At 36.9% G+C, this 25,079-nt stretch overlaps 5 protein-coding genes across 6 annotated transcripts; 2 read left to right on the top strand and 3 right to left on the bottom strand.

Moving 5' to 3' along the window:
• Positions 1–193: 193 nt before the first annotated feature.
• LOC147275937 (long-chain-alcohol oxidase FAO2-like) lies at positions 194–5,326 on the bottom strand. 2 transcript variants are annotated; one of them, XM_086253632.1, is made up of 3 exons: positions 4,857–5,326; positions 4,479–4,751; positions 194–2,150 (listed from the first exon to the last, which is right to left on the bottom strand). In XM_086253632.1, exons 1-3 carry the CDS (start codon positions 4,995–4,997, stop codon positions 396–398), a joined length of 2,169 nt encoding a protein of 722 aa, XP_086109758.1. In that variant the 5' UTR covers positions 4,998–5,326; the 3' UTR covers positions 194–395. The 2 variants fall into 2 exon arrangements, with proteins under 2 accessions (XP_086109758.1, XP_086109757.1); XM_086253631.1 differs by having other exon boundaries at positions 195–2,150; positions 4,882–5,325.
• A 1,401-nt stretch (positions 5,327–6,727) lies between these two features.
• Positions 6,728–8,605, top strand: LOC147275936 (polyubiquitin-like). The gene has a single exon (XM_086254038.1). It carries the CDS (start codon positions 6,728–6,730, stop codon positions 8,603–8,605), a length of 1,878 nt encoding a protein of 625 aa, XP_086110164.1.
• Positions 8,606–9,922: 1,317 nt separating this feature from the next.
• Positions 9,923–11,755, top strand: LOC147275935 (uncharacterized). The gene has a single exon (XM_086254034.1). The coding sequence runs from the start codon at positions 9,923–9,925 to the stop codon at positions 11,753–11,755; it is 1,833 nt and encodes a 610-aa protein (XP_086110160.1).
• A 171-nt stretch (positions 11,756–11,926) lies between these two features.
• On the bottom strand, positions 11,927–15,794 carry LOC147275934 (glutathione gamma-glutamylcysteinyltransferase 3-like). The gene is made up of 8 exons (XM_086252998.1): positions 15,471–15,794; positions 15,180–15,336; positions 14,788–15,026; positions 14,243–14,406; positions 13,925–13,976; positions 13,160–13,387; positions 12,444–12,950; positions 11,927–12,222 (listed from the first exon to the last, which is right to left on the bottom strand). Exons 1-8 carry the CDS (start codon positions 15,543–15,545, stop codon positions 12,151–12,153), a joined length of 1,494 nt encoding a protein of 497 aa, XP_086109124.1. The 5' UTR covers positions 15,546–15,794; the 3' UTR covers positions 11,927–12,150.
• Positions 15,795–16,324: 530 nt separating this feature from the next.
• LOC147275933 (glutathione gamma-glutamylcysteinyltransferase 1-like) lies at positions 16,325–20,983 on the bottom strand. Its single transcript, XM_086253361.1, has 8 exons — positions 20,823–20,983; positions 20,014–20,170; positions 19,259–19,497; positions 18,866–19,029; positions 18,637–18,688; positions 17,831–18,058; positions 17,169–17,672; positions 16,325–16,692 (listed from the first exon to the last, which is right to left on the bottom strand). Exons 1-8 carry the CDS (start codon positions 20,895–20,897, stop codon positions 16,606–16,608), a joined length of 1,506 nt encoding a protein of 501 aa, XP_086109487.1. The 5' UTR covers positions 20,898–20,983; the 3' UTR covers positions 16,325–16,605.
• Between the last annotated feature and the right edge of the window lie 4,096 nt (positions 20,984–25,079).

Here is a 25,079-nt window from a genome sequence, read left to right as displayed (position 1 = left end):
TAATTTATCAACTTTTATGTTACAATTTAATTTGAGAGTACGTGATAAACTCGTCGACCGATAGTGTAAGTACTAAGTACGAGTAGAGTCGCCTATTTTTGAAAAATAGCGAAGAGCTCTTGAGGGTGTTGTCGAGTGCTCGGTATCAAATGCGAATGTGCAAACGTTTGCGCATGAAGGGTTTCGATGATATGATTTTTAAAAAATAATGGCTTTGCCAATTTGCCATCAATTGATCAACAGAACCATGAGTTTTTTTTTTTGGTCAAAACAGAACCATGAGTTCATCATCCCACCCTACCCCAACTTTCGAACCAAAAAAAAAACCCTACCCCAACTCAGATTTTCTTATTAGTTATTACAATTCCAAGAGTTCATAAGAAGAACAACATAAGTCAACTATTAACCATGCATTTTTCTTTTTTCAAGGACTCTGCAATCTTCTTGGAAATGCAATAAGCTGTGGATTGGATGGTAATCATAGGATTGACACCAATTGCAGTTGGGAGCACACTCCCATCACACACAAACAAGCCTTTTGCCTCCCAGCTCTCACCATTCTCATCAACCCCTCCTTCTTTCTCAGTAGCCCCCATTCTACAACTTCCCATCTGATGTGCAGAGGAGTACATGGTCCAGTGCTCCCCTCTTGAGCTTGGGCCTCCAACTGCAACAACACTGTCCAAGAACTCCTCCAAAGCCTCCTTCTCTGTCCCTTTGCATATGATTCTCTGCCCATCATTTCTATATGTACCCACTTCAACAGCTCCTGCAGCAATCAAGATTCTCAAAGCCTGCCTGAGCCCAACTTGGACGTTTTCTTCATCCAATTTGTCAAAAGTGTAGTGAATCCTGCCCTCTCTCTTCACCTCTCCTGAACCCACATCTCTGACCAGTGCCAACAGGTGAGCAGTTCTTGCATACTTCTCCATCCTGTCCTTCATGTCAAGCCTTGAAACCCATGGAACCAATGTGGCAAATGCGGCGGGGCCTAATGCAGGAGTTTCTATGATTGCTTTGACATTGGTGCTCTCAGAAACCACCTTATGCATTGAAGTAATGATCCCTCCCTCATAAGGTTTGCCTTTAAATTCTGATGAATGTTCTGGAAAGTATCCCCAAGCAAACAGAACAGGGTGGAGGTGGAGGTTTTTGCCAATGTTTGGATTCTTGAGTCCACTGGAGATCATTAGAGGAGGAGTCAAGAGAGACCCACATGCTGAAATTGTCACCTTGGCCTCAATTTTCAGCTTCTTTGTGATGTTCTTGCTCAAAGATGTGGCAATCACTCCTAGACATCTTTTTTTTCTTGTACCTCCTTGATTGTCATTTCCGAGTATAAATTTCTCAGCTTTGCAACCTGTTAAAACCACTGCACGACATTTCACAGAATCAACTAGCCAAGTTGAATCAGTCCCTTGTTTCTCTCCTGTTGGACAACCATAATTGCAAGAGCCACAGTAATGATCTGCTGGTGAGTTTCTTGGAACAGAATCAACCTTCAATCCAAGATTTTCGCACCCTTTTCGAAGAATTTGATTCTGGAAGCTTTCCTCAGTACAACCCTCTGTGACACCAATCCTCTTGCACACAACATCCATTGCAGATTGATAATCAGAGGTTCCATAAAGTGGGATCTTATGATCCACAGACCACTCATTGAGAACAGAATTTGGTGTTTTGATTGATGCAGACCAGTTCACAGCAGAGCCTCCCCCAACTGTTGAACCAGCCAATATCATGAACTTCCCATCAACAGTTGACAAAACTCCACTAGATTCATATAGCTCATTCATGGAGGGACCTTCCAGAGAGGAATAGTCTTTGGGCACAAAGTAGTTCCCTTTCTCAAGAATGATCACTTTTTGGCCGGACTCTGCAAGAAGTGCAGCTGCAACTCCTCCACCACAACCAGAACCAACAATGACAACATCACATTTGATCTTGTGGGTGTTGTGAGTTGTGTCATCCGTGACTTGAAGGCCTTTCTTGTTGAGAGATTCAATGAGGGTTGAATCACTTTTGTGCATGGTTTCTATGATTCCCTTTTCAAGAGGTCTCTCCTTTGGGGTTTTAATCAACTTTTCCTTGGTGGTGTTTACTTGGTACCCAAGTGTTTTCCATGCTGGGTTCTGTGAGTTTTCATCTGTCTGCAGCAACCAATCCGCAAAAGTTAAAAAGAAAAAACCATATATTCCAAATGGAAAAGAACAATAAATCAAACCCAACAAGGTGTCAAGGACCTATTCTGCTTTATAACTTTCTTTAAAAAGATCAGTTTTAATCAGCAATTATATATAGAATCTTTTCAAAGGCATGTTCTTTTTATTATTAGATTAAGCATGAATGATTGAAACAAGTGCATCCTATGATTGAGATGCACAGGTAAGTGCATCCTAATATATTTCTATTAGATAAACACTTGCTCAAAAAAATTTAAACTATCAGAAAAATAGACTAATAATATATAACAATTAATTGAGAAACATAATCTTATTTGATAATTTAGTAAAATCCTTGTACATATCATTACACTATATATATAAACCGATTCGGATGTAGAGGTAAATTGAAGATTGTGAATGAGTGTGCAAACGCTCAGCGGACTATACATATCATTTTTGTGTGTATTATGTGTATGTATATGTAAATATATATATAAATTGTGTTAATGACTTTAAGGAAAGAAATTAATTAAGAAACAATTGTGTATATATACACTTATTTTCAACTAGGAGACATCAACGATGTGGTAGCATTCTGAAGCATAAAAGTGAGGTCACGGAGTCGGTAGAACTGTACAAGTTAGCAATATTATTGTCCTTTTGCTTTTCCTTATCATCATGGGCCACCAATCTAAGAAACCAGCAGATAATAAATTCTCTGACTACTACCATATAGGGATGTGTGAGCAAAATTACTTAGGCCTACTACTATGCAGTCGGAGTGTGACCCAAAACCCATTTTGAGTCACAAATGGGTCACACCTTAACACTATGGGCCGGAAAATGTGACCCAAAAGAGGGTGTAACCCAAAGTGTAACCCAAAAGAGGGTTTCAGTGTGAGCCAATTTGTGTGTGACCCAAAATCAGCAAAGCCCACCCACGTGAAGAGAGAGAAGCAATTGCTGGGCAAAAAGCTTGGTGGGCCCCACGCCTGCAGCTGCTGACGCAATTGTCGGCTGAAGGCTGGAGATGACCGTTGCAGCTCCGAAACATGTGTCATCTCGTGGGCCGCGCCTGGCTTGCTTGGCTGTTGACGCGTGGTGTGCTGGGCTGGTCACCAACGGTCCAGATGAGATGACCGTTGGTGATCAACGGCTGCTGTGGTTTGTCTTTTTTTTTTTAGATGGGCCGGAAAATGAATCAAAGGCTGAGATGAATGGACCGTTGATAATCAACGGTCCAGATCGGTCAAATCCTTTTTTTTTTTAACAAATATTTAATAAATCATTTAAAATAGATATAATATCCGAAAAATTGCCAAAAAATTTCAAAAAAATTTTAAAAAATTCCCCAAACCCTCCAACAGCTATATTTTCAAATGGGTTTATATATATCACACAACACTCATATGGTTTCATCACAAATTACAACCTTTGTTTACCAAATTTACACAAATTTTTTTTTCTTTGTCATGGCTCCAAGAGGAAGTGCTTGGGTGGTAGCTGAAGATGAAGCCCATTTTGTTGTTGTTGTTTTTTCTTTAAATTATCGTATTGTTCTTGTTTTTTCTTTTAGTGATCATTTATATACTTGTTTTTCCTTTAAATCATCGTGTTGTTTTTCTTGTTTGTGGTTGTTGAAGTCCCGATGTTGTAAGGCTTATGTTGTCTAATTTATGAAATTTTCTTATTTTAAATATATTCAATATTGACCTTATTTTAAAGATCTCATTAAAATAAGATCACTAGAATCATTTTTATTATACTTTAAATTTAAAATTATCAATTAAATATCACTTAATCAATATTAGGCATATTTTAAATATGTATAAAACACTGTGACCCAAAATGGGTCACAGCACCATAAATGTGAGAATTGGGTCACAGCACTATTTGTGACCCAAAATGGGTTTTAGGTCACAAAAAATGGGTTTACCATAGTGGTAGGCCTTAGAATTCATAACATTTTTTACACGTGTTTAAAAATTTATTAATATTGATAGGTAGATCAGTAGATGTTAGGTTAGTCTATTTTATAAGTCATTTTAATTAATTCTCAAATACGTACAATATATAATTAATTTTCAAACTGTTATCAAAATATTTCTGTACTAACTTATGTGACATATAAGTATATAACACAAGATTAAGTTATTGATATTTAACAAATAAGATTCGTAATGAATTTGAAATATAAACAATAAAATAATAGTCTTCTATGACTAGAATTATTATAAATTATGAATTAAAAAGACAAAAGTAAAAGGTGGAATTATAATAGTGGGTGAAGAATGAAATAGATTAAATTATTACCCTGGAGAAGAAGGTGTAGAAGCAAAAGATTTTGAGGACAATAAACAGCAATCTGAGTGTTATGACACGCCTTTCCCTTGACCATTTGTTGAGCATTTGTTCTCTGTTTTCCAAAGACATTTCTGAGAAGCTGTGAATGAATGGCCATCCCCTGTGAAAGCAACGAGACCCACAAAGCAATGGTGTTCCCAATCTGAATGACAGAATCCTCAGTGAAAACCTCACTAACTCCACAGCTTCTGGTTGACCTCTACTCACTATCAAATCTGCCACCTGTTTAATTTTCATCCAACCAATCAATTATCAAATAAATAGATAGATAAAGAAAAGTTGAGAGAGACAGAGAGTTGTTATTGTATGGGCACTGGGCACACATACAGCAATTAACATGGACTTGACCGACCTCGTCCGGTAGAGGAGACTGAGACCCAGAAACAGAGGCTGTGTCCAGTGACAGAGGAGGTAGAAGAGCTTCACAGATGGCAGCAAGTGATTGGATTTGAGCTGAAGAGAAACCATGGCTGCTTTTTTCCTTCCTTCCTCCTCTCAACAAAGGATGACAACGGCTCTCTCTGCCCTCCATCTCTGGGTCTCTCTCTGCTTCTCTCTGTTTTCAGAGTGTTGTATTTGCCTTCATATATCCTTCATAAAGAACAAGCTACCAGTAAAGTCTGCATATATATAAAGACAGACATGCCGAAGGAGAGGGAGAGAGAGAGAGAGAACATATCTGTGCCGTGTGGAAGCAATTTATTTCCAGAAAGCAAAGGGAAATAATTGGGTGAGAGAGCATATGCGTGCCGTGTGGAAGCAACTTTATTTCCCTAATACAAAGGGAAATACATAACACCTTTCTCAAAAAAAAAAAAAAAAAAAAAAAACATATATATATATATATCATCCAAAGTTCCAAACACATTTATCTGGTATTCTCTTCTTGCCTCCTTCAAGATTGTTGTTGGTTGAGTTTGTGTTACACTGTTACCTAATGACTCATAGTATTTATTATTTAATGTGATAATTTAGAATAATCGCAAAACAATTCTATCTAATAAATTAGGATTAACTTAGGGGTGCTCTTTTTTTTTTTTTTTGTGCAGCCCAAATAGTTTACTTTTCTAGTAAAGTTATAAATATTTGATTGGATATGGATAAATCTATCTCAAGTTTAGGACTTAACTTGAAACTGATAAAGGTTGTTACATCCCATAACTAATATATAAAAACAAGTCTTCGAGTTAAGTACTGATGATATTCCAAATATATACAAATTTTGAAGTGTTCATGATGTCTCCCAACTGCCCATATTCAATAGTGGCCTGTTCAATAGTGTTCATCATATAACTGATATTTTAGGCCAACCAACAAACGCCACATCACCATGAGTTTCAATATTAATTCATGTCCTACAAACGTAACACATTTATGGCACACACAGTTACTGATTGCAAATTACTTTGCAAACATTGACTCCAAATATTTTAATGTTCATGCTGTAAAAAGTTGTCAATGAAGACAGTTACAAAGTACATATATTCTTATGCACAGTCTGTGACCATGCATGACAAGTCAGTGTCACAGATCGATTAGTTATTACCAACACCCAAATTTTAACTCATATAATTTATATTCCAGTAATAAAAAAGTAAATCCTCCAAAATTTAAAGGTTCAAAAGTAGTTCATAGTTGTATATTGTATAGTGGTTCTATGACTTCTATCACACAATTTCTCTTGACCGTTAGAACACATATCATTGGTCCAGTAAAAAGGGTATATTAGTATTTTATTTATTAAAAATATAAAATTTAGCGTGTAAATTCATATTTAAATAACTAAAACACTGTTGTACCACTTAAATAAATGAAATACTGCTAGTTTAATTATTAACATCTATATATGCTTGCATGACATGATAGCAATTAGCAACACATGCCTGTTGGTGGTCCTGAGAATCTAATGTGCAAAACTCCAAAGATTTGATCACATCGAATTTAATTTTTATTATTATTGGGGGTGGTTGGAAAGGTTGTAAGGATACACATATGATTGGTTTACAGCTTTTTTTAAGCCCATAAGGAGATTAAAGCAGAAAATGGGCTTTGTGAGTCCAGTTTTGATACTTTAAAACCGATTAAATTGGGCTGGACTATCCATTTGCCCAAAAGGAAACCTTTCTTGGACTCAAAGCTATCTCCATCTCCTATATATTAACCCTAAACAACTCTCTCCTAATTCAAGTTTGAAAACCATGAAGCTAATAAGAGTTTGCGACCCTGATGAGGAATACTCAGAAAACAAGTCCACCATGTTGATGGTATTGTTCAAGATTGTACCCAAACAAGAGCTCACGTTATTTCAACTTAGGAGTTGTGAAACAATCTTGCAGGTCAAAACAATGATCGAGAGCATGGAGGGTGTCCCGTTAGAGCGGCAAACCCTAGTTTATGATGGAAAAGTTCTAGAGGATGACTACGAAACCCTAGCAACATGCAACGTGAAAAGCAGGTCCATTGTTCATGCAATTTTTTGTCCACCAGACACAACCAATCCCAAAGTGGACGGTGTGGATATGTTTGTCAAGGTCTCTTGCTGCGAACCAGTCACGGTGGAAGTAAAACCGTGGTACACCGGCCAGGAAATTAAGGCGTTTGTGGAGAGCGCGACGGGGTTCGATTTGGAGGATTATGTGATAAGCCATGGTGGGAGGCTTATAGATGATTCTAAGAGTATAAGTAAATGCAGTGTCAATAAGAAGCTGCCGATTTATATGGTGCCGCTTGGAAATAAGAAATTTACGATTATTGCACGCGGTTGTGGTTGGGAAGAGTTGATTTTGGTGAATGAATTGCATACTGTCCGCGATGTAAAGGAGAAGGTTGAAAGATTTGCCGAAGTGGAACATAATAAACTAGAGCTCTTTTATGGGGATGATGATATGGTTTATCTTGATGATGATGAGAAAACCCTAGGGTTTTATAAGGTAACAAAAGAGAAATCAAAATCTACGATTTGGGTATTGGGTTGTTGTTTCAAATTGTCCATCAAGATGCCACAGGTTGGAGATATGATTATGGTTAGCAAGTATAGGGTTAACTCCATAAAGGATATTAAGCATTATATATGCGAGAAGATGGGGATTCCATGTTGCAATCAGAAGCTCTTTTATAATGGGGTGTTGCTTGATGAGTCTGATTCCTTAGAAGACTACAACATGGAAGGGAATTGTGTTGTTTATGCAATTTTTGGGTCGAGTAACGATCAAGTTGAAGAAATTGAATTAACTTATAAGGATCTACGGATCCAACAAGAGAGCGGTTTGATTGAATTGAAGTTGCAATGGTCAAATATTCAGGAATCAGAAAGCGAATCTGAGAGCAAATCTGAGAGCGAATCTGAGAATGAATCAGAGAACAATCATATCAATGATATCGAGTTGAAATCTTCGGATACTATTTTTGATCTCAAGTCAGTATTTGAGAGCATGTGTGGAATTCCAATTTGTTCCCAGCAGCTATTCTGTGATGGTAAAACGCTGAAAAATTGGGAAGATTTGAAGACTATAAGGGATTACAACATTACAAAGTTGTGCTTCATCATGTCTCCAATCAAACTATACATAAGAACAGACAATACAGATGACAATAACAATTCTCATTTACAGGTTGTAGTTGAAGCTGAGAATTGTTTTGACAAAATTGATGGAATTCTAGACAAGCTTCCCCAAGAAGTGGTCGAAAACATCGATGGGCGGCCATGTCTCTTTCTCAATGGTACTGCACTTGTGGGCAAGAAGTTGATTGATTATGGTATCCAGTCTGGTTCTCTTTTATGCTTAGACAGTTTGGTGCAGATTAATGTGACCAGGCCAAATGGGACAGTCACAAAGGTGGATGTGAACCCTTCTTTCAAAATCAAGGCTGTGAAAGAGAAGATTGAAGAAACCTGTGGCATCCCATATGGTCTACAAACCCTTACTTATGGAGGTGATCAACTTGATGATGATCAGTTGAGTATAGGGCAGTATGAAGCAATTTTTGGGAGTTTGTGGGTTCTGAGGTGGAAGTTTGGTCGTAGTTCCTGGTCATTCTTCTGGCCCTCATACAAGGATTGCACCACTGGCAATTAAGCTTTTCATTTTATGGTTTTTCTGTTGTAGTTTAGAATAGGTTTTCAGTCTCTAAATGGCTTTCAGTACTGTATGCTATTATTGCCAATGATAATATATTATTTTTCTGAATGAAAATCATAAACTTCTCTATGGAATGCTGCCACTAATTTTTATACTCGTAGGGTATCACATATAATCACATTTAATTGTTAAATTTTATATTTTAACAATAAAAACATAAATATTCTATCAACATTTAAGAATAAAAATGTAATTATATGCCATATAATTATCGTATCACAAAACTCTCTTTTTATATATACAAATTTATTCAATTAAATAATGTATAAGAATGTTAGAACATTTTGGGCAAAAAAAAATAAGAATGTTAGAACATGTATCAGTATTTTATTAAAATATATAATATTCAGAAATTTAGCGAGAATTGGTATTTTAATAGATGAAACATTGCTAAATTGTTATTTAACAAACATCATATGCATGCATGATGTCAATGGTGACAGTTCACAATTCATGCTTGTTGGGGGTCCTGAGACTTTGATGTGCAAACTCCAACAATTTGATCACATCGAATTTAATTTTTATTTGACAAAAAAAAAAAGAATTATTTTTAGGCGGAGGCTATTCCGACCACTTTTCATTGCTGAGTTGACCACTCTAACATATTTTGGATAAATTTTTCTTATTTTAACCTTTTTTGAAAAAAATTATGGAATGACCCAGATCCATTCAGCAGCATGTTACCGAAATATACTAAAAAATTTAGCAGCTTACGGCCGAATATAATGACAATGTTCGGTAGAATACTGCCGAATGCCTTTTTCATTTCTATTTAGTTGTTACTTATCAAAAACTCCGCCAATATTCGACAGTTAGGTGCCGAATAACCACAAATATTTTGACAGACAAGTGTTAAATGACACAACGAATAAAATTAAAATTTTTTATTTTAAGGGTAAAATTGAAATTTAAAAATAAGGTGATCAACTCAGTAATTTAGGGTGATCGAAATAACTTGGGCCTTATTTTTATTATTATCGGTGATAGTTGGAAAAGGCTTACCACACAAATTGGTTTGAGAACCCCCAAGTGGGCTTCGTGAGTCCAATTTTGATACCTTTAGAGCCCATACTATATCCATTGGCCCAGCAGTTATGCCAATATGAGGGCACCATTCCTTTACACACACTTGACTCAAAAGCTCTCTCCTTCTCCTATATATATATAGATCAACCCTAAACCACTCTTTTATTTGAAGGCTCTCACACTCTCATTGATTGATTTTTCTTTTTCTCATAGTTGGTCTCAAAAACCATGAAGCTAATCGGAGTTTGCGACCCTTATGAGGAATACTCAGAAAACTTTACTGAAAACAAGTCCACCGTGACAAAGATACTGATCAAGATGGTAACCAAAAAAGAGCTCACCTTGTTCGAACTGAAGAGTTCAGATACAATCTGCCAATTGAAGACCATGATCAAAAGCCGGACAGGTGTCCCGTTCGATCGGCAAACCCTAGTCTACAATGGGAAAGTTCTAGAAGATGAATACGAAACCCTAGCAACATGCAACGTGAAAAGTTGGTCCGTTGTTCATGCAATATTTTGTCCACCAGAAATAGTCAATCCAAAAGTGGACGGTGTGGATGTGTTTGTGAAGGTAGGTAGCTGCAAACCTTTCATGGTGGAAGTAAAACCGTGGTATACCGGCCAGGAAATTAAGGTGTTGGCGGAGAGCGCGACGGGGTTTGAGGGTTTCGAGGATTATGTGATAAGCCATGGTGGGAAGTTGATAGGGGATTCTACGAGTATGAGTAAATGCAGTGTCAATAAGAACCTGCCGATTTATGTGTTGTCGCTGGGAAATAAATTTCAGGTTATTGCACGCGGCTGTGGCTGGGAAGAGTTGATTTTGGTGAGTGAATCGCATACTGTCCGCGATGTAAAGGAGAAGGTTGAAAGATTTGCTCAAGTTCAAGCTAAAAAACTAGGGCTTTTTTGTGGGGATAATATGGTTTATCTTGATGATGATGAGAAAACCCTAGGGTTTTATAAGTTAAAAGAGAAATCTACGATTTGGGTATTGGGTTGTTCTTCGAAATTGTCCATCAAGATGCCACAGGTTGGAGATATGATTATGGTTAGTGAGTACAGGGTTAACTCCATAAAGGATATTAAGCATTATATATGTGAGAAGATGGGGATTCCATGTAGCAATCAGAAGCTTTTTTTTAAGGGGGTGTTGCTTGATGAGTCTAAATCCTTGGAAGACTACGAAATGGAAGGGAATTGTGTGCTTTATGCAACTTTTGGGTCGAGTGATGAAGAAATTATAAGCTTCACTTTACAGGAACCTGCAGAGGTCCAAGAAAAGAGAGGTTTGATTGAAATCAAGTTGCAATGCTCAATTTTTCAGGAATCAGAAAACATACCAGGGAGTGAATCTGAATCTGAGAATGAATTATCTGAAATCAAGTTGAAATCTTCGGATACGATTTTTGGTCTCAAGGCAGTAGTTGAGAGCTTGACAGATGGACTCCCAATTTGTGCCCAACAGCTATACTGTGATGATAAAATGCTGAAAGAATGGGAAGATTGGAAAACTATAAGGGATTACAACATTACAAAGTTGTGCTTCATCAGCTCTCCATTAACAATATTCATAAGTACTGACCTTACAAGTGACAATAACGTACTTGAAGTTCAGAGTTTAGATGTCATTGATGAAATTCTGGACATGCTTCCCCAAGAACTGGTCGAAAGCATCAATGGACAGCCATGTCTCTTCTTCGATGGTACTGCACTTGAGAGCAAGAAGGCATTGGCTCAGTATGGTATCCAGTCAGGTTCTCTTTTACGCTTAGACCGTTTGGTGCAGTTTAATGTGACCAGGCCAAATGGTAGAGTCACTAAGGTGGATGTGAACCCTTCTTTCAGAATCAAGGTTGTGAAAGAGAAAATTGAAGAAACCTGTGGTATCCCATATGGGCTACAAACCCTTGCTTATGGTGATGATGAACTTGATGACCAGATGACTATAGGGGAGTATGAGGCAATCTTGGGGAGTTTGTGGGTTCTGAGGTGGAAGTTTGGTCGTAGTTCCTGGTCATTCTTCTGGCCCTCATACAAGGATTGCACCACTGGCTAGCTTGTCATAGTAAACGTATCATCAATTACTAGTAGCAGAAAGTCAAGAAGATATGATATGGGCTTAGCTTCTTTCATTTAATGATTTTTCTTTTCTAGTTTGGAATAGGATTTCAGTCTCTCAATGGCTTTCAGTGTATGCTCTGAATATTGTCAACGATAATTTTTCAACTGAATGCAAATCATATACTTTTCTACTGAATGCCAATGGATATACTTTCTACATAATGTCAAAGATTAGTTTTTCTACTGAATGTTAGAATTACAGCACTTATTTTTTATAACTACATCTACAGGAGTGAAAACAAAATCATTATTCTTTTGTAATACAGTTACATGATAAATGAAATTCGTCAAATCTTTCAAAAACTGGCACCATTTTTTGGTGTTTCTAGTTCACATATTATGAGGGGGCGCTGCTCCATTATCAGTCATGAGGAAGTGGATTTGGCGTCGCAAGTACAGAACCTGCCATGGGCATATGATATGTGAGTTACTAAGAATAATAATCTGTGCTTCTGTGTGTGTGTGTGTCTTAAAATAAGCATTTTAAATTTCCAGGCTTCTCCAAAACAGAGTGCTTATAATAGTAGTGGTAGCAAAATGTAGGATGGGTTCGGCAGATTAGGTCTTAGGTTCTAACCTGATTAAACAATGGAGAGAGAGAGAGAGAGATAAATATAATTTACCTCCCCTTCAAGCAAAGTGGGTAGACAATTTGTTGATATGAGACTATTAATTTGTGCCAGTAGCTTCTCTTCTTTAATGCCAGACCATGTGCGTTGAGGCAGAGCCAATAGAAGTACTGTTAGAACATCGCCTGTCGATGGATGCATCCCTATACAACTTCCTTGAAAAAAAGAACACAAGCTACTTGGATCTGTTTGACATGAAGGAACCAGCATATCAACTCCTTGTTTGCTGCCATTGGTTGTTACAGTCCCTGACACCACTGTTACAGGCTTTTCACCATTGGACTGTAAAAGCTTCACATCAGTTTGTCTACAGCATGTTCCATCTAACGAACTGAATTTCCCAGCTAAAATTTGTGCTCCTTGGCAACAAACATTTGCAGCAATTTCAGGCAACGTCCCACCCGGTGATATGATGCCTTCACAAACTGATTTTTCAGAAGACAGCCATCTGGTTACATGTTTGAAGAGTTCTGTCTCTCTTACTTGTTTCAATACCTCTTCCTGAAATCATAAATTTTGAAACTCAAATCAGAAATCTTTATATATTAATTTTCATTTCAAGTTGAGAAAAGAAAAAAGAATAAGAACTACTATAAGTATTAAAAAAAAAAGTGTAGTTCAAAATTCACCCTCTTCGTGGAGTACAAGGCAAAAGCAGAAATACAAAAATGCATGCGTGAAAACAGGAATATGAAAAAGCCATAATAAACCTTGATAGCTAGCCTTCCTTTTTCCTCTTTGCTTAAGACCAGATTCCCATCCTCTTGTCTCCGAACTTCAGCAACCCATTTGATGAACTCTCTCAAGTCAGCGGGTGGTGATTTGAATACAACAGAGATTACTTTCTCAACATCTTTTACATCTTCTAACTTCAACAGGAGAGGAACATCTTCTATTAAGTACTTCGCAACACTATTCCAACCTTCATGTCTGCAACTCTGCAGACAATTCACAGTTACATCTGGATATAAACGTTTTCTGGCAAGTGGAAATAGAATAGTAAAACAAAAATGTGCTACCATGAAGGATAAACAAATGTCTACCGCTGAGAAAGTGAGCAATGGAGAATGTGTAGGTAAATAAAGCCTACCACCTTTTCCAAACATGCCAGGCTCAAGAGCACACTTGTCATAACAAATATGTAAATAGAACATAATCTGGATTTACTTCACTTCCAGTGTTTAGTTTAAAGATCTCATTTCAAATTCAGTTCCATTTTTTGGTCATGTTCAAATCATACGAAACCAAAAAAGTTCAGAATACAACTTAAATGCATGAGTTTATAAAAAAGTGAGGGTTTAGGTGTCAAATGATTGAAAATGGTTTAAATTCTCATGGTAGCTCAAGCCTATAAAGTTCATCCAAATTTAGTTATATCTAAGTTCTTCCATAAGGATATAAGTGTGATACTGAAATTTCACATGAAGTATCACAGGAACTAGGTTAATAAAACAGATGGTGAACAAGACCAGTACCACAGTGTAAAGTATAGATGGAGTTCTGTTAAGCCTTGAAATAATCATGTACCTGAAAGAGCCAAAATTCAGAATTTAGAGTAGAATTTCTAACATAGACTATAGCCAATGACTCGTAAAAAGTGCATTAACAACTAGAACACCAAGGAGGATATACAAAGGACAAAAGGTGAGCAAGAACTATTACAGCAGTTTGTTAAACAATCAAATTCTATGAAAAAAAAAAGAAGAAAAGAAAGAGGTTTATCTGGTTACAGAACCAGAGGACCTTTTAATGTTATAATTTGATACATGAGAGTTTAAAAGTAAAGCGCATACCCCCGACGATGTCCAGTTGCTACATCAATAGTATCCATCCCCTCCCAAAGAAGTGAAAGGGGAACCCAATGAGGAGGATATTTAAATCGAGCAACATCCAAAATGAGAACCATATCTCTTCCAGCATGATAGCCCCCGATCGGTGAAAAATGACCACTTCCAGTCTGTAACCAGACAGTGACATAAAAGTCCATCTTCATTAAAATATTAATGGGCTGCTAAGTCTACAACATATAATAATGAAAATTAGGCACACAGAAAGTAACGAATCAGAATAATGTCAGTATGGCACTAATGTTCACAAGTAGAACACAAAGACATCAGGAAATTCTTATTGAATCTCTTAGATATGGAAGGTAAAAGCTTCACCGGACCGTGTTAAGACTCCATTACCCAATCCCAAGCCCACTTTTGGCTCTATTTTTCTTCCAAAGTGGGATAAACAGTAACCACACTTGAAACCTCAACAGATTTTTTGACAACTCTATGGACATGAGAAAGATAACGAGTGACTAAATAGTAGAAAGAACAGTAAAAAAAAAAACCTGCTTAAAAACAACTCTGTGGTATGAAGCGATGACATGACAATCCTCCGAAGAAGTACACGAAATGACATGTTTACGGAAATCATCAATGGAACTTTCATGGGTTCGGAAAGCTTCGACTTCAGCTCCATTGCAATGGGCCAAGCACGCAACTTTCCCAAATGTGATGCCTTGGGCTTTGATCTTTGCCAAAGGTTCGCAGCAATCAAGCATTGAGTCATCAAACCATCTCCATGGACCTAAGCTCACACAAAGTCATAGTGCATACAAATAAACAAATATACTTTTATAATTCTAGGGTCTTTTGATTGAAAGAAATTGAACAAAACCCTAAACCCAGTTCCTAATTTAGCTCAAAAAAGTTTTAAGTAAATTGAAAATTAAAAAACTACCTTTCCATTTTCTTCCGGGATCGATAGCGAGGGCGTTGAGGACGACGGCAAGGGTGGCCAGCCCACAATACGCAGGCTCCGACTGCGTTTGGTAGTAAGAGATGAGCTTGAAAAACCCTTCCATGGTACCATTTCCTAGAGCTTCAATAAAGAGTTCCTGTAAAATTTACACTCAAAGAGCCACAAAACCCCTCAATCAGAAGCTCAAATCAAAAGCACGCAATATTATACATAACAGAGAGAGCGAGAGAGAGACAGAGACAGAGACAGAGAGGGTGTTTGTAATTGTACCTTGCCTTGCGGGGAAGCAAACTCAATTGCAGGAGGAGAGGGAAGCTCTCTGCGGTAGAGACCGGCCACTGCCATTTTCTTGAGCTCGAATCTGTTGTTGCCTTGCGTTTCGTTTCGTTTCGTTTCAGGAATCAAATCTGCTTCTTCTTCTTCTTGCTCTGATATCAACGCCTTTGTAGATTAATTATAAAATCAGAATGAGAATCACTCAATGAGAGTGCGAGTCAAATTTCGATTTCTTGGGCAAAGGGCTTCACTGTTTAGTTTAAGGCTTTATAATTAGAAACTCAGAAATGGAATCGAATGGTCGTCTTTGCTCTTTTTTTTTGACAAAAGTGCGTTTGGGTTGACCGTTTTTTCTTTTTTATTTGTGGCGGGTATGTTCCCAACCATTTTGGCCTCTACCTTTTTGAATTCAAAACTCAACTATTTTCTTGCAATTTTGTGTTTTCACAAAGAAAAACGACGTGCCGTTCTTCGTATTGATCATCACACGTATACGACAAAACAGTGCTCTGCTTGGTGGTCAGCCCAATGAGCATATTGTTTTGAAATTCATTTTTACTCATTCCATGAGCAATCAAATCCGCTGTAGCCCAATTATATTGGGCTATTTGCAATTAGTCAATTACCGGGTTCGATTCCCGGCAGCGGAATTTGTTTTTTGCTTTTTCCTATTTTTTTTCCGGGTCCGATTAAGTTGGGCTTGGAGGATTAACGACATGTTTTATTTCTCAAAATACAATCACAGACTATTGAAGAACTGATTCATCGTCTGCATATGAACAGTAAAACTCTCTGTGCGAGTACAGAGTCACACTGAAGTGACTTAAAAACAGTGATGAAGAATTTCTAACGTAAAACATTGTGCAACGATCCTAACATCAATATTGGTCAGCAGCTTCATCTATTGGAAACAATCGTCTCTTCAGTTTTCACCACGACTCTTTTGCCTTTAGTCCCAGCATCCTGAGGCATTCAACTCTACAATATATAGATAGACAGAGAGAGCCTTTCTACAGTGCCTCTCTTTTTTACTAACAACTTAATAAGTACATCCGAAAATGGGTTAATAACGCCCTCTTAACCTCCTTGCTTGGAGAAAAGAAAATCAGAGAGAAAAGATGGGAGTATTCTAAGAGAGAGGAGCGTCAAGATCCTCGTCTACCCTATTCTCTTGGCATCTCTTGAGAAGGTGGAGCTGACGACGTAAGTGCAAAACCTGCCAAACCAGTAGTTGTTGTTATGATTCTTATGAACTCTTCTTTGAAATAAAAGTTGGACGCTATCAAATTAGCAGCAGAAACATTAATTCGGGCATGACAATTATGGAGTGCATGTACATTGACCAATATGTAATGCAATAATCAAACCAGGACTTGCTTAACGAGGGCGACAGCCTCATAATCAGCAGTTTAATTTAAGTTTATCAACACAAGTTCCCAAACTCGCTTTTTTCGCTTCAGCAGGATGTAAATGATTATCAAACTTATCATATGTCATCATGCATGTCCAGCGTTTCTAGAAATCAGTTCATGCTTGCCTAGTTTCAGCAATATCAAAATTTTTTCAAACAAAAATGTTAATTTCTTTATGTGGTAAAACGCAATTCTGCTTTCAAGAAAACGGATAAAAATACACCAAGACTGATTTGAGAAGTTTCAAAAAGGATAAAAATACACCAAGTTTAAAAATTACCTCTTCTTGAAGCAAAGTAGGAAGATTTACAGTGGAAACAAGTTTGTGTATTTCCTTCAAAAGCTTCTCCTCTTTGATCCCAGACCATGTCTCTGAAGGCAAGGCTAGTAGAAGTGCTGTTAGAACATCACTGCTGGCTGGGTGCATCCCAATGTAATTTATTGAGCCAGCACAAGAACAAGCCGAATTCTTTTGGGATGAAGGAACTAGCATGTCCACCCTCTGCTCAGTTTCACCATTTACCACTGTCCCACACACCATTGTGACTGGGTTGTCACCATTAGCCTTCAGGCATTTCACACATGTTTCCTGACAGCAATACACCTCTGAGGAGGCAGACTTCCCTGACAAAATTTCTGCCCCTTGGCAGCAAACACTAGCGGCAATTTTGGGAAAATTTTCTTTGTGACCAGAAGTTAAATTTTGGCAGCATGATTCTGAAGATAATAATTCTGCCACATGTTTAAAAAGGCCAGTGTCCTGTACCTGACTCAATACCTCCTCCTACAAGTAAAAACTTAGGCATTGAGATTTTGAGGTAAAATAAACTATAAAATAGTATGGGGTTCATAATGGGTAAAAAGAGGGAAGATTCTCTGCAGACAAGGGGAAAAGAAGAAACTGCATATAAGTAAATGTGAAGCTCTAGAAGACTACAGCACCTTGACTGCAAGCCTAGCTTTTTCCTCTGGGCTTAAGCTTTGGTCACCGTCTTCTCGTCTCCGAACTTCTGCAACCCACTTGATGAACTCCCCAAAATTGGACGGAAGTGACGTGAAAACAACAGAGAGAACTCCCGGAATGTCTATCACCTCCTCTGACTTTAAGAGAAGAGGAACATCATCCATTAAGTATTTTGCAATGCCAACCCAACTCTCATGTTTACAGCTCTGCAAGAAGTTCCATAGAAAAATAAATTAATATCTTCAACAAGCATATAATATGTAAGCAGTCCAAGATTTTAGAAACATTCGGTGCATATACATAAATACTTCTATCAAACACACAGCATGAGAGAGAGAGAGAGAGAGAGAGAAAACAATAATAACAATTCATCAAATAAAGAGACAGACTTCTATCCATCTCTCTGATATGTCCAAAATCAGAAACTCAGGCACTCATCAAGGAACTATTTTCTCTCAGCATTTAAGTTTAACGCACGGATGAACTTAAGAGAAATAGAATTAGCCCAGAGGAAAAATGTGTAAGTAAAAACATCTAACTTGCTTCTCATATATACTCATCTCCTAAAATTTAGAAAGAGAAGAATGCACAATATAGTAGGAAGAATTAATTCTTCAGAGTAGTAGATTGGCTACTAAGATGGGGAAAATAATAAAACGAATGAATAAGACACACAGAAAGGAAGAAATAAATTAGACAACCACAAAAAAAAAAAACTCATATAAACGAAGGAAAAAGGGGGAGTTCAACTGTGAAGTTACAAAATTGGCAAATTCAATCATACCAGGGTATAAAGCTGTCCTGGCTCCCTGTGCGGCCTAGATATAAGCATGAACCTAGGCAGAAAATTGAATTTACAAAGTAAGAAAGTAATTGACATTTAATGATACGCAAATCCAATGAATGCAGTTTCTCTAGGAAAAGAAACACATAAGAGATAGAAATTGCTTCCAACATGCATATCCAATATCATTTCCATTGGGTAATATTTACTAGCACACATGAATGCCTACCCTCTGCATTGTCCAGTACTTCCATCAATATTATTCATGGCTTCCCAAAGAATTTTGAGGGGAACCCAATGAGGAGGATACTTAAAACGTGCAACATCCAAAATAAGCGCCATGTCCCTCCCGGCATGATAGCCACCAATAGGTGAAAAATGACCAGTACCTGTCTGCAATAAAATTTAGTTTATACTAATTAATACCTGATCAATTTTCTAAAGTATTGGAGAGAGTGTGACACAGGTCCATTTTAATTACAGAACAATCCTTAAGGGTAAACTGCTGTATACAAGGCTGGGGAATTCTAAGCAAATCTACAGCTAACTCAAAATTAATGAATGAAAAAAATTAATGGTTCCACAGAAGAAAATGTACAACAGTATTGTAATTAATACTAACCTGTTTGAGAGCTGCCCTATCATATGACGAGATCACATGACAATCCTCAGAAGTGGAACATCTCATGATATACTTACGAAACTCATCAATGGTGCTATGATTTGTGTGAAAGGCTTCAACTTTTGCTCCAGCACAGTGAGCCAAGCATACAAGCTTCCCAAATGAGATGCCTCTAGCTTTGACCTTCTCCAAAGGTTCACAGCAGTCTAGCATGGATTCATCAAACCATCTCCAGGGTCCTGTGGAAAAAGTCAAGTGTACATAATACACTTACATGATAGAATCTGAATGGATAAAAAAGTCATTAACCAGAAAAGTGCATTACATTCAAGGCATTTGCAAATTTCATTGGAGCCAAAAATAAGAGACAACACTTACTATAATGTGAAAGTGCATTTATACTCAGTAAAGAATACCAATGGAAATCAATCATGTGAATGGGGCATCATATGATGTAATCAAGGTATCAGCACTCAGTAGCTAACCAAAACAAATTCTTTAATGTCAAAGCCACATTCAATCATTCTAAACACATACTCAATAGGACAAAAAATAAAATATGGACAACTCAATTCCAAACAGCAACAAAACCTCACCAACTGTGATGATTGGCAACATAGAGGAAGGATGCAATTGACAAAATGGGCAAAGATCTATGGATTATATAATAACTTGACAATGAATTTTAACATTCACTATCTGGAACAAAAAAATGATACCTTCAAACCAATTTGGCGATCAAATTTAAATCTTACCTTTCCATTTCCTTCCTGGATCAATAGCAAGGGCATTCAAGACCATGGACAGGCTTGCCAATCCACAATAAGCAGGCTCTGATTGTGTCTGAAAATAAGAAATTAACCTATAGAAGTTCTCCATAGTTCCACACTGAATGGCTTCAAGAAAAAGTTGCTGCAATTCCAAACCCATCAAAGTTAGGAATCAGAAAATGGTTCTGATCAACACATCACAAGCAGAAAAATCACTCGCTGCATAAAAGAAAATTGAAACAAGATAAATGCTTGGTTTGAGAAAGTAATTATTGACTGTCACCAATGAGCAAGTCAAACAATGAAGTAATTCTTGATATCCCCTAGGACAAAGCTAAAAAAGGCCTAGAATGCCCCAACTAGTGTAAACAAGCAGTCAAGCACAAAAACAATTCAGGTGTGACCCAGAAATGAAAGCAAATTTTGGGTCAGACATGATCCTCCAATTTTTCTTCCACTCTACAACTGACATTACATCCACTGTAAGTATGACAGTATTTTCAATTATAAAATTTTACCCATAAAAAAAAAAAAAAAAGATACAAAAGAAAAATGAAAATCACATTGTATGTATATGATACTACATCCGTTAAGAACAGAATAGCTGTACAAAATCATAGAAATCCTGTTATTCTTTTTTTTGTTTTTTGGTAGAAAGAGGGAATTTTACAAAACAAAGTTGCATGCTTTAATATTAAATATGAATCACAATTCACAAACAAAAAATAAAAAATAAAAGGAAAAATTTGAATTGAAACTAATGGAATGAGTGAGAAAGCAACCAAAGGTTGTACCTTTCCCTCGAAAGAAGCGAATTCGACTGCGGGAGGAGAAGGAAGGATTCGTCTGTACAGCCCAGCCATAGCCATTTTTAATTAATTTTTTGTTTTTGTTTTTTAATTTAAACAGAGAACAAGAAAAGGAAAGTATGAGTTGGTGGAACTGGAGAAAATTGAAATGCCCAAATCAATGTGTTTCTATCGATCTATCTGTGCTATGGTTTTGGAAAATTCTCTGTTTCGCCGATTAGGAAGGAACCCGCGTAAATTAAACGTTTCAAAAAGCGAGGGTTTTAGACTTTTAGGGCTCGTCTGGTAACATTTTACAAAATGATATTTGAAAAATTATATTATAGAACGAAAACGATAAATTAAATTTTGCATATTTAAGATTTGAGAATGCGTCTGGTACCGTAATTCGAGAACAGTTTCATAAGAACAAAACAGTTGAAATGCGTCTGGTACTAATATATGTAAATGTCTTAAACATAAATAATATTTTAATTTTTGAATTTTTTTCACCATATAATCAAATAATTTTTGCAAGTCCCTAGGCATATTAGTGCATTTTTTTTTACCGTCCAAGCATATTAATGCTAAATTTTATAAACATTCTTATTAGCCTATAATGGATGGACCAATTATTTTCTCCCAAAGTCAAAAGAGAATCAAATCAGCTATTCAATCTTAATTTACTTAAATGAAAGAAAGAGATATGGACATACTCGATATTCAATAGAAGCTGAAACAATCACATCGAAGAAAGAAAAAGTAGAAGCTGTAAAAAACTCACTCATCCTCTGCAAAACTAAACCCAATTACTCAACCAAACCAACCAATTCAAACACAAATTACTCAGAGCACAAACCATAAATAGATCTCATTTTGTTCTCTTGTCTTTCTCATCATCACAATCACATAGTGGGTATCAGTACCACTCGTTGATTCAAGTTACTCACATACCCAGACCCAAAAGCCACCGTCACTATCATCGAGGACCAGATGGTCCAGATCTATGAAATCAGATTAGAGGATGACAACAAGGACGATGCTCCATAATTGCTCTCTAAGGATTATTGTTTTTTTTTTTTTTAGATTTGGTATCACTACTAATTTGTTGATCGGGTTTTTTCATAAATTGATTTAGTAATTATAAACACAGTGATGGAAGATGTTTTTACGAGAGAGCGCGAACAAATAGTAAAGTCCCGTGTTTTTTTTCTATATCCCGTGTTTTCTGAATACAGTGGAAATGTCCTTGGGGCGTTTTTAAAACTTAAGCATAGTTTTGTATCCGTATTTCAAAAACCATATCCCGCGTTCTCCAATCTTTCTTGCCAAACGTGTTTTGCTAGCATTTTTGTTTCTGCAAAACAGAAAACAGTTTTGTAAAATGTAACCAAACAGCCCCTTAGTCTACCAAAAAGACAAAAATTGGGTACTTTACTACTCCTAAAGTATAATCAACGACAAGGATGATATTGTCGTTTTGGAGAAATGGGATGCCAACTTGGTAATCGCGATTCACAATGACAAACTTGCCATTGAAATTTTATTCTATTTTGAAATTTAGAATTTGTTCTAAGAAGATTAGATATGGTGAGGTGCAATGGCCAAAAAAAGGATATGGTGAGGTGAGGTGTTGAGATCAATAGAATCACTTATTAATTAATTTGCAATAAGATCCCAAGTGAGGTGAGGTGGTGAGACCAATAAACTCACTAGATATAATGTGGTTTATTCGTTTATGGGACAAACTTATCTATAACAGAGATATAAGCTGATTTGGCATCCTAAGAAATAGATTATATTTTAAAATTAAAGAAATTATTATGTGATAGAAGTATAAAAGTATATGTGTCATCATATTATTGAATTAAGATACCAAATCAATTATATTCCTATAGCAGTAGAAAAATTTCTCTCTTGATTAATATATATTAATGGTTTAGATACATTTTATTTATCATACGTATAATTTTTTTATAAATATTTTTAATAAGGAAATGAGGCGGGCATTGCAAATTGTGAATGAATGTTTGAATGTTCATTTACAAGTTACAAGTCACAATTCATAATATTAAAATGCAAACGTCCCTACTTGAACATTTTTGATTCATAGAATATTAAAATGTATTAAAATAAGTTGGTTTTTATATATACACGAATTTTAACTAATATTTATGAATTGTATTATGTAATCGATTTTAATTCTTAATAAAATTTAATTTTTTCTTCTAAAAAACTAATATGTAAGATTATATGAAACCCTAGCTCGATCTTAAATCTCAATGCTAAGGGACTAACACCAATGTGTTTTGGAAACACAAACAACTCCCTTTTTCAAGGCATATATAGATTCAATGTAACAAGGACTAGCTAAGAACCACATATACGTACATTGCAGTATAACTCAAATTACAATCACAAAACTGAATTAGAAAGCTATTAAGCGATGAACCTTGCCCTGAGAAGAAGAAGAGTCAATTGCAGGAGGAGAAGGAAGAACTTGTTTGTAAAACCCAGCAGCCATTGATATCTGCTTACTACTTTTCTGGTCTTCTTCTTCCAACATAGTCATGCACTTTCTATGAATATGTTTTGCTTTGACAAAATGAGGTGGGACAGAAACAGAGAGAAAATAAATTTTGTTTTCCGTTACTTGGTTATTATGCAATATAAGATGAGGACACAACAATGGGGCTTTCCAATCAGTCTGTAAATGTAAATTGATCACCATGTTTCATTCATCGTTTTGGACCAAGAGGGAAATCAATAATTAATTATTTAATCTCGTTTTAATTGAGGATGAGAAGGGCAACTAGAGATATTTGATTTGCTACTACTACAAGTCTACAAGTTTACAAGAAATGGATCAACGTGGAGGGAAAGTAAAAGGACAAGACCCTTTAGTCCTCAATATGGGTTTTGTTACTGATTGGCTGGCTAAATGTGGGACTCACTTTGGAGCTGGGCTTCACATCTTGGCCTACGAATGGAAGATGTAGCTGGAGAAGGTCCGACCCAAAAGCGGTTGTGTTTGTTTTTCCTATTTATTTTCTGTAGTTTGGGTTAAGTTTCATTCAAATTCTTATAATTATACTTGTGCTAATTTTTTTTTGTAGTTTTATAACTTTTGCAATTCGAGGACAGACCCTTAATTTTATCAATTTGTTCAACAAAAAAAGCATGGAAAGCACACAAATAGGAATATTTTAAGTGGTTTAGCTTGATTGTTAATATCTAAAATATTTCGAATTATGCACATTGCTGCTATTTCGTCAAACAATTTGACAAAATTAAAGGTATGTCTTCGAATTGTAACCTTAGAAAAACACATTTGAAACTACATGAACTAGAGTTGAACCTAGTCCAAACTATAGCATAATAGCAACCAAAAACAAAACCCTGCCTTTGATTGTTGGGCTTAAGCCCATTTTTATTAAAAATCACTTTTTGGCCCCACCTCTATATCTTATTTGTTTCCCTACACCATAGAGTCCATGGTAAAGCCATCTGAGGGTGCACACAGAGAAACTCTCACTCTCTCTCTGTATCTCTCTGGGGATTGCTTAATGCTTGAGCTCAACTGGGTAGTATTCTCTCCCTGCTTTCAGAATTCACAGTCCTCTCTCCCCTCCTCCTCTGGTCTGGGCTCTGCTTGCTTTCTACTCCCAGAAGCAACAAAAGGTCAAAAAGTAAAAAGCGAAAACAGTAAAAATGCAATTTCGGTGTTAAAAACTCAGACGCGGGTCCCACCGCTTAGCTGTAACCGGACGACAAGCGACCCGGCTCGAAATGGAATTCGCATGCTCTTCTCATTTCAGGAAACGATACCCTCCCTACACCCTCCACGTGTCGACGCAGTATAAGCCGTGCCTGACGCCACCTCGTTCGGAGCAGTTAGACGTCGCTTTCATGGTACAATTGACATGTACAGACAGCAAGTCGGCGGATACGGCGCATTGTTGTCGCGCTCGCGGCTCGCCTTTGCTCGCAGGTTCCTGTCGGCTCCGGCGGCTGTGCCACCTTTTCTGTTCCCTCATCCCTGATCCCAGGCTGTGTGCTTTTGGAGGGTTAAACCTCGAACGGCTTTAGCGGCGAAGATGGAATCGTGGCCGTTGATGTTTTGTGCGATGCGGTTGATGTGTTCGAGGTTTATTTGGTTGGAAACTTTGCGGCAATTTTTCACTGCTGGCTGGCCTAGCCCGATCAGTGGTTCTGACTTCCGAACCCGACATCTTGTGCTTTACATATAATTTGCATAAGGTT

The sequence above is a fragment of the Dryas octopetala genome, chromosome 8, assembly GCF_963921425.1.
Source record: "Dryas octopetala chromosome 8, drDryOcto1.1, whole genome shotgun sequence".
NCBI classification, from domain to species: domain Eukaryota; kingdom Viridiplantae; phylum Streptophyta; class Magnoliopsida; order Rosales; family Rosaceae; genus Dryas; species Dryas octopetala.
This window is presented reverse-complemented; position numbering and strand designations above follow the sequence as displayed.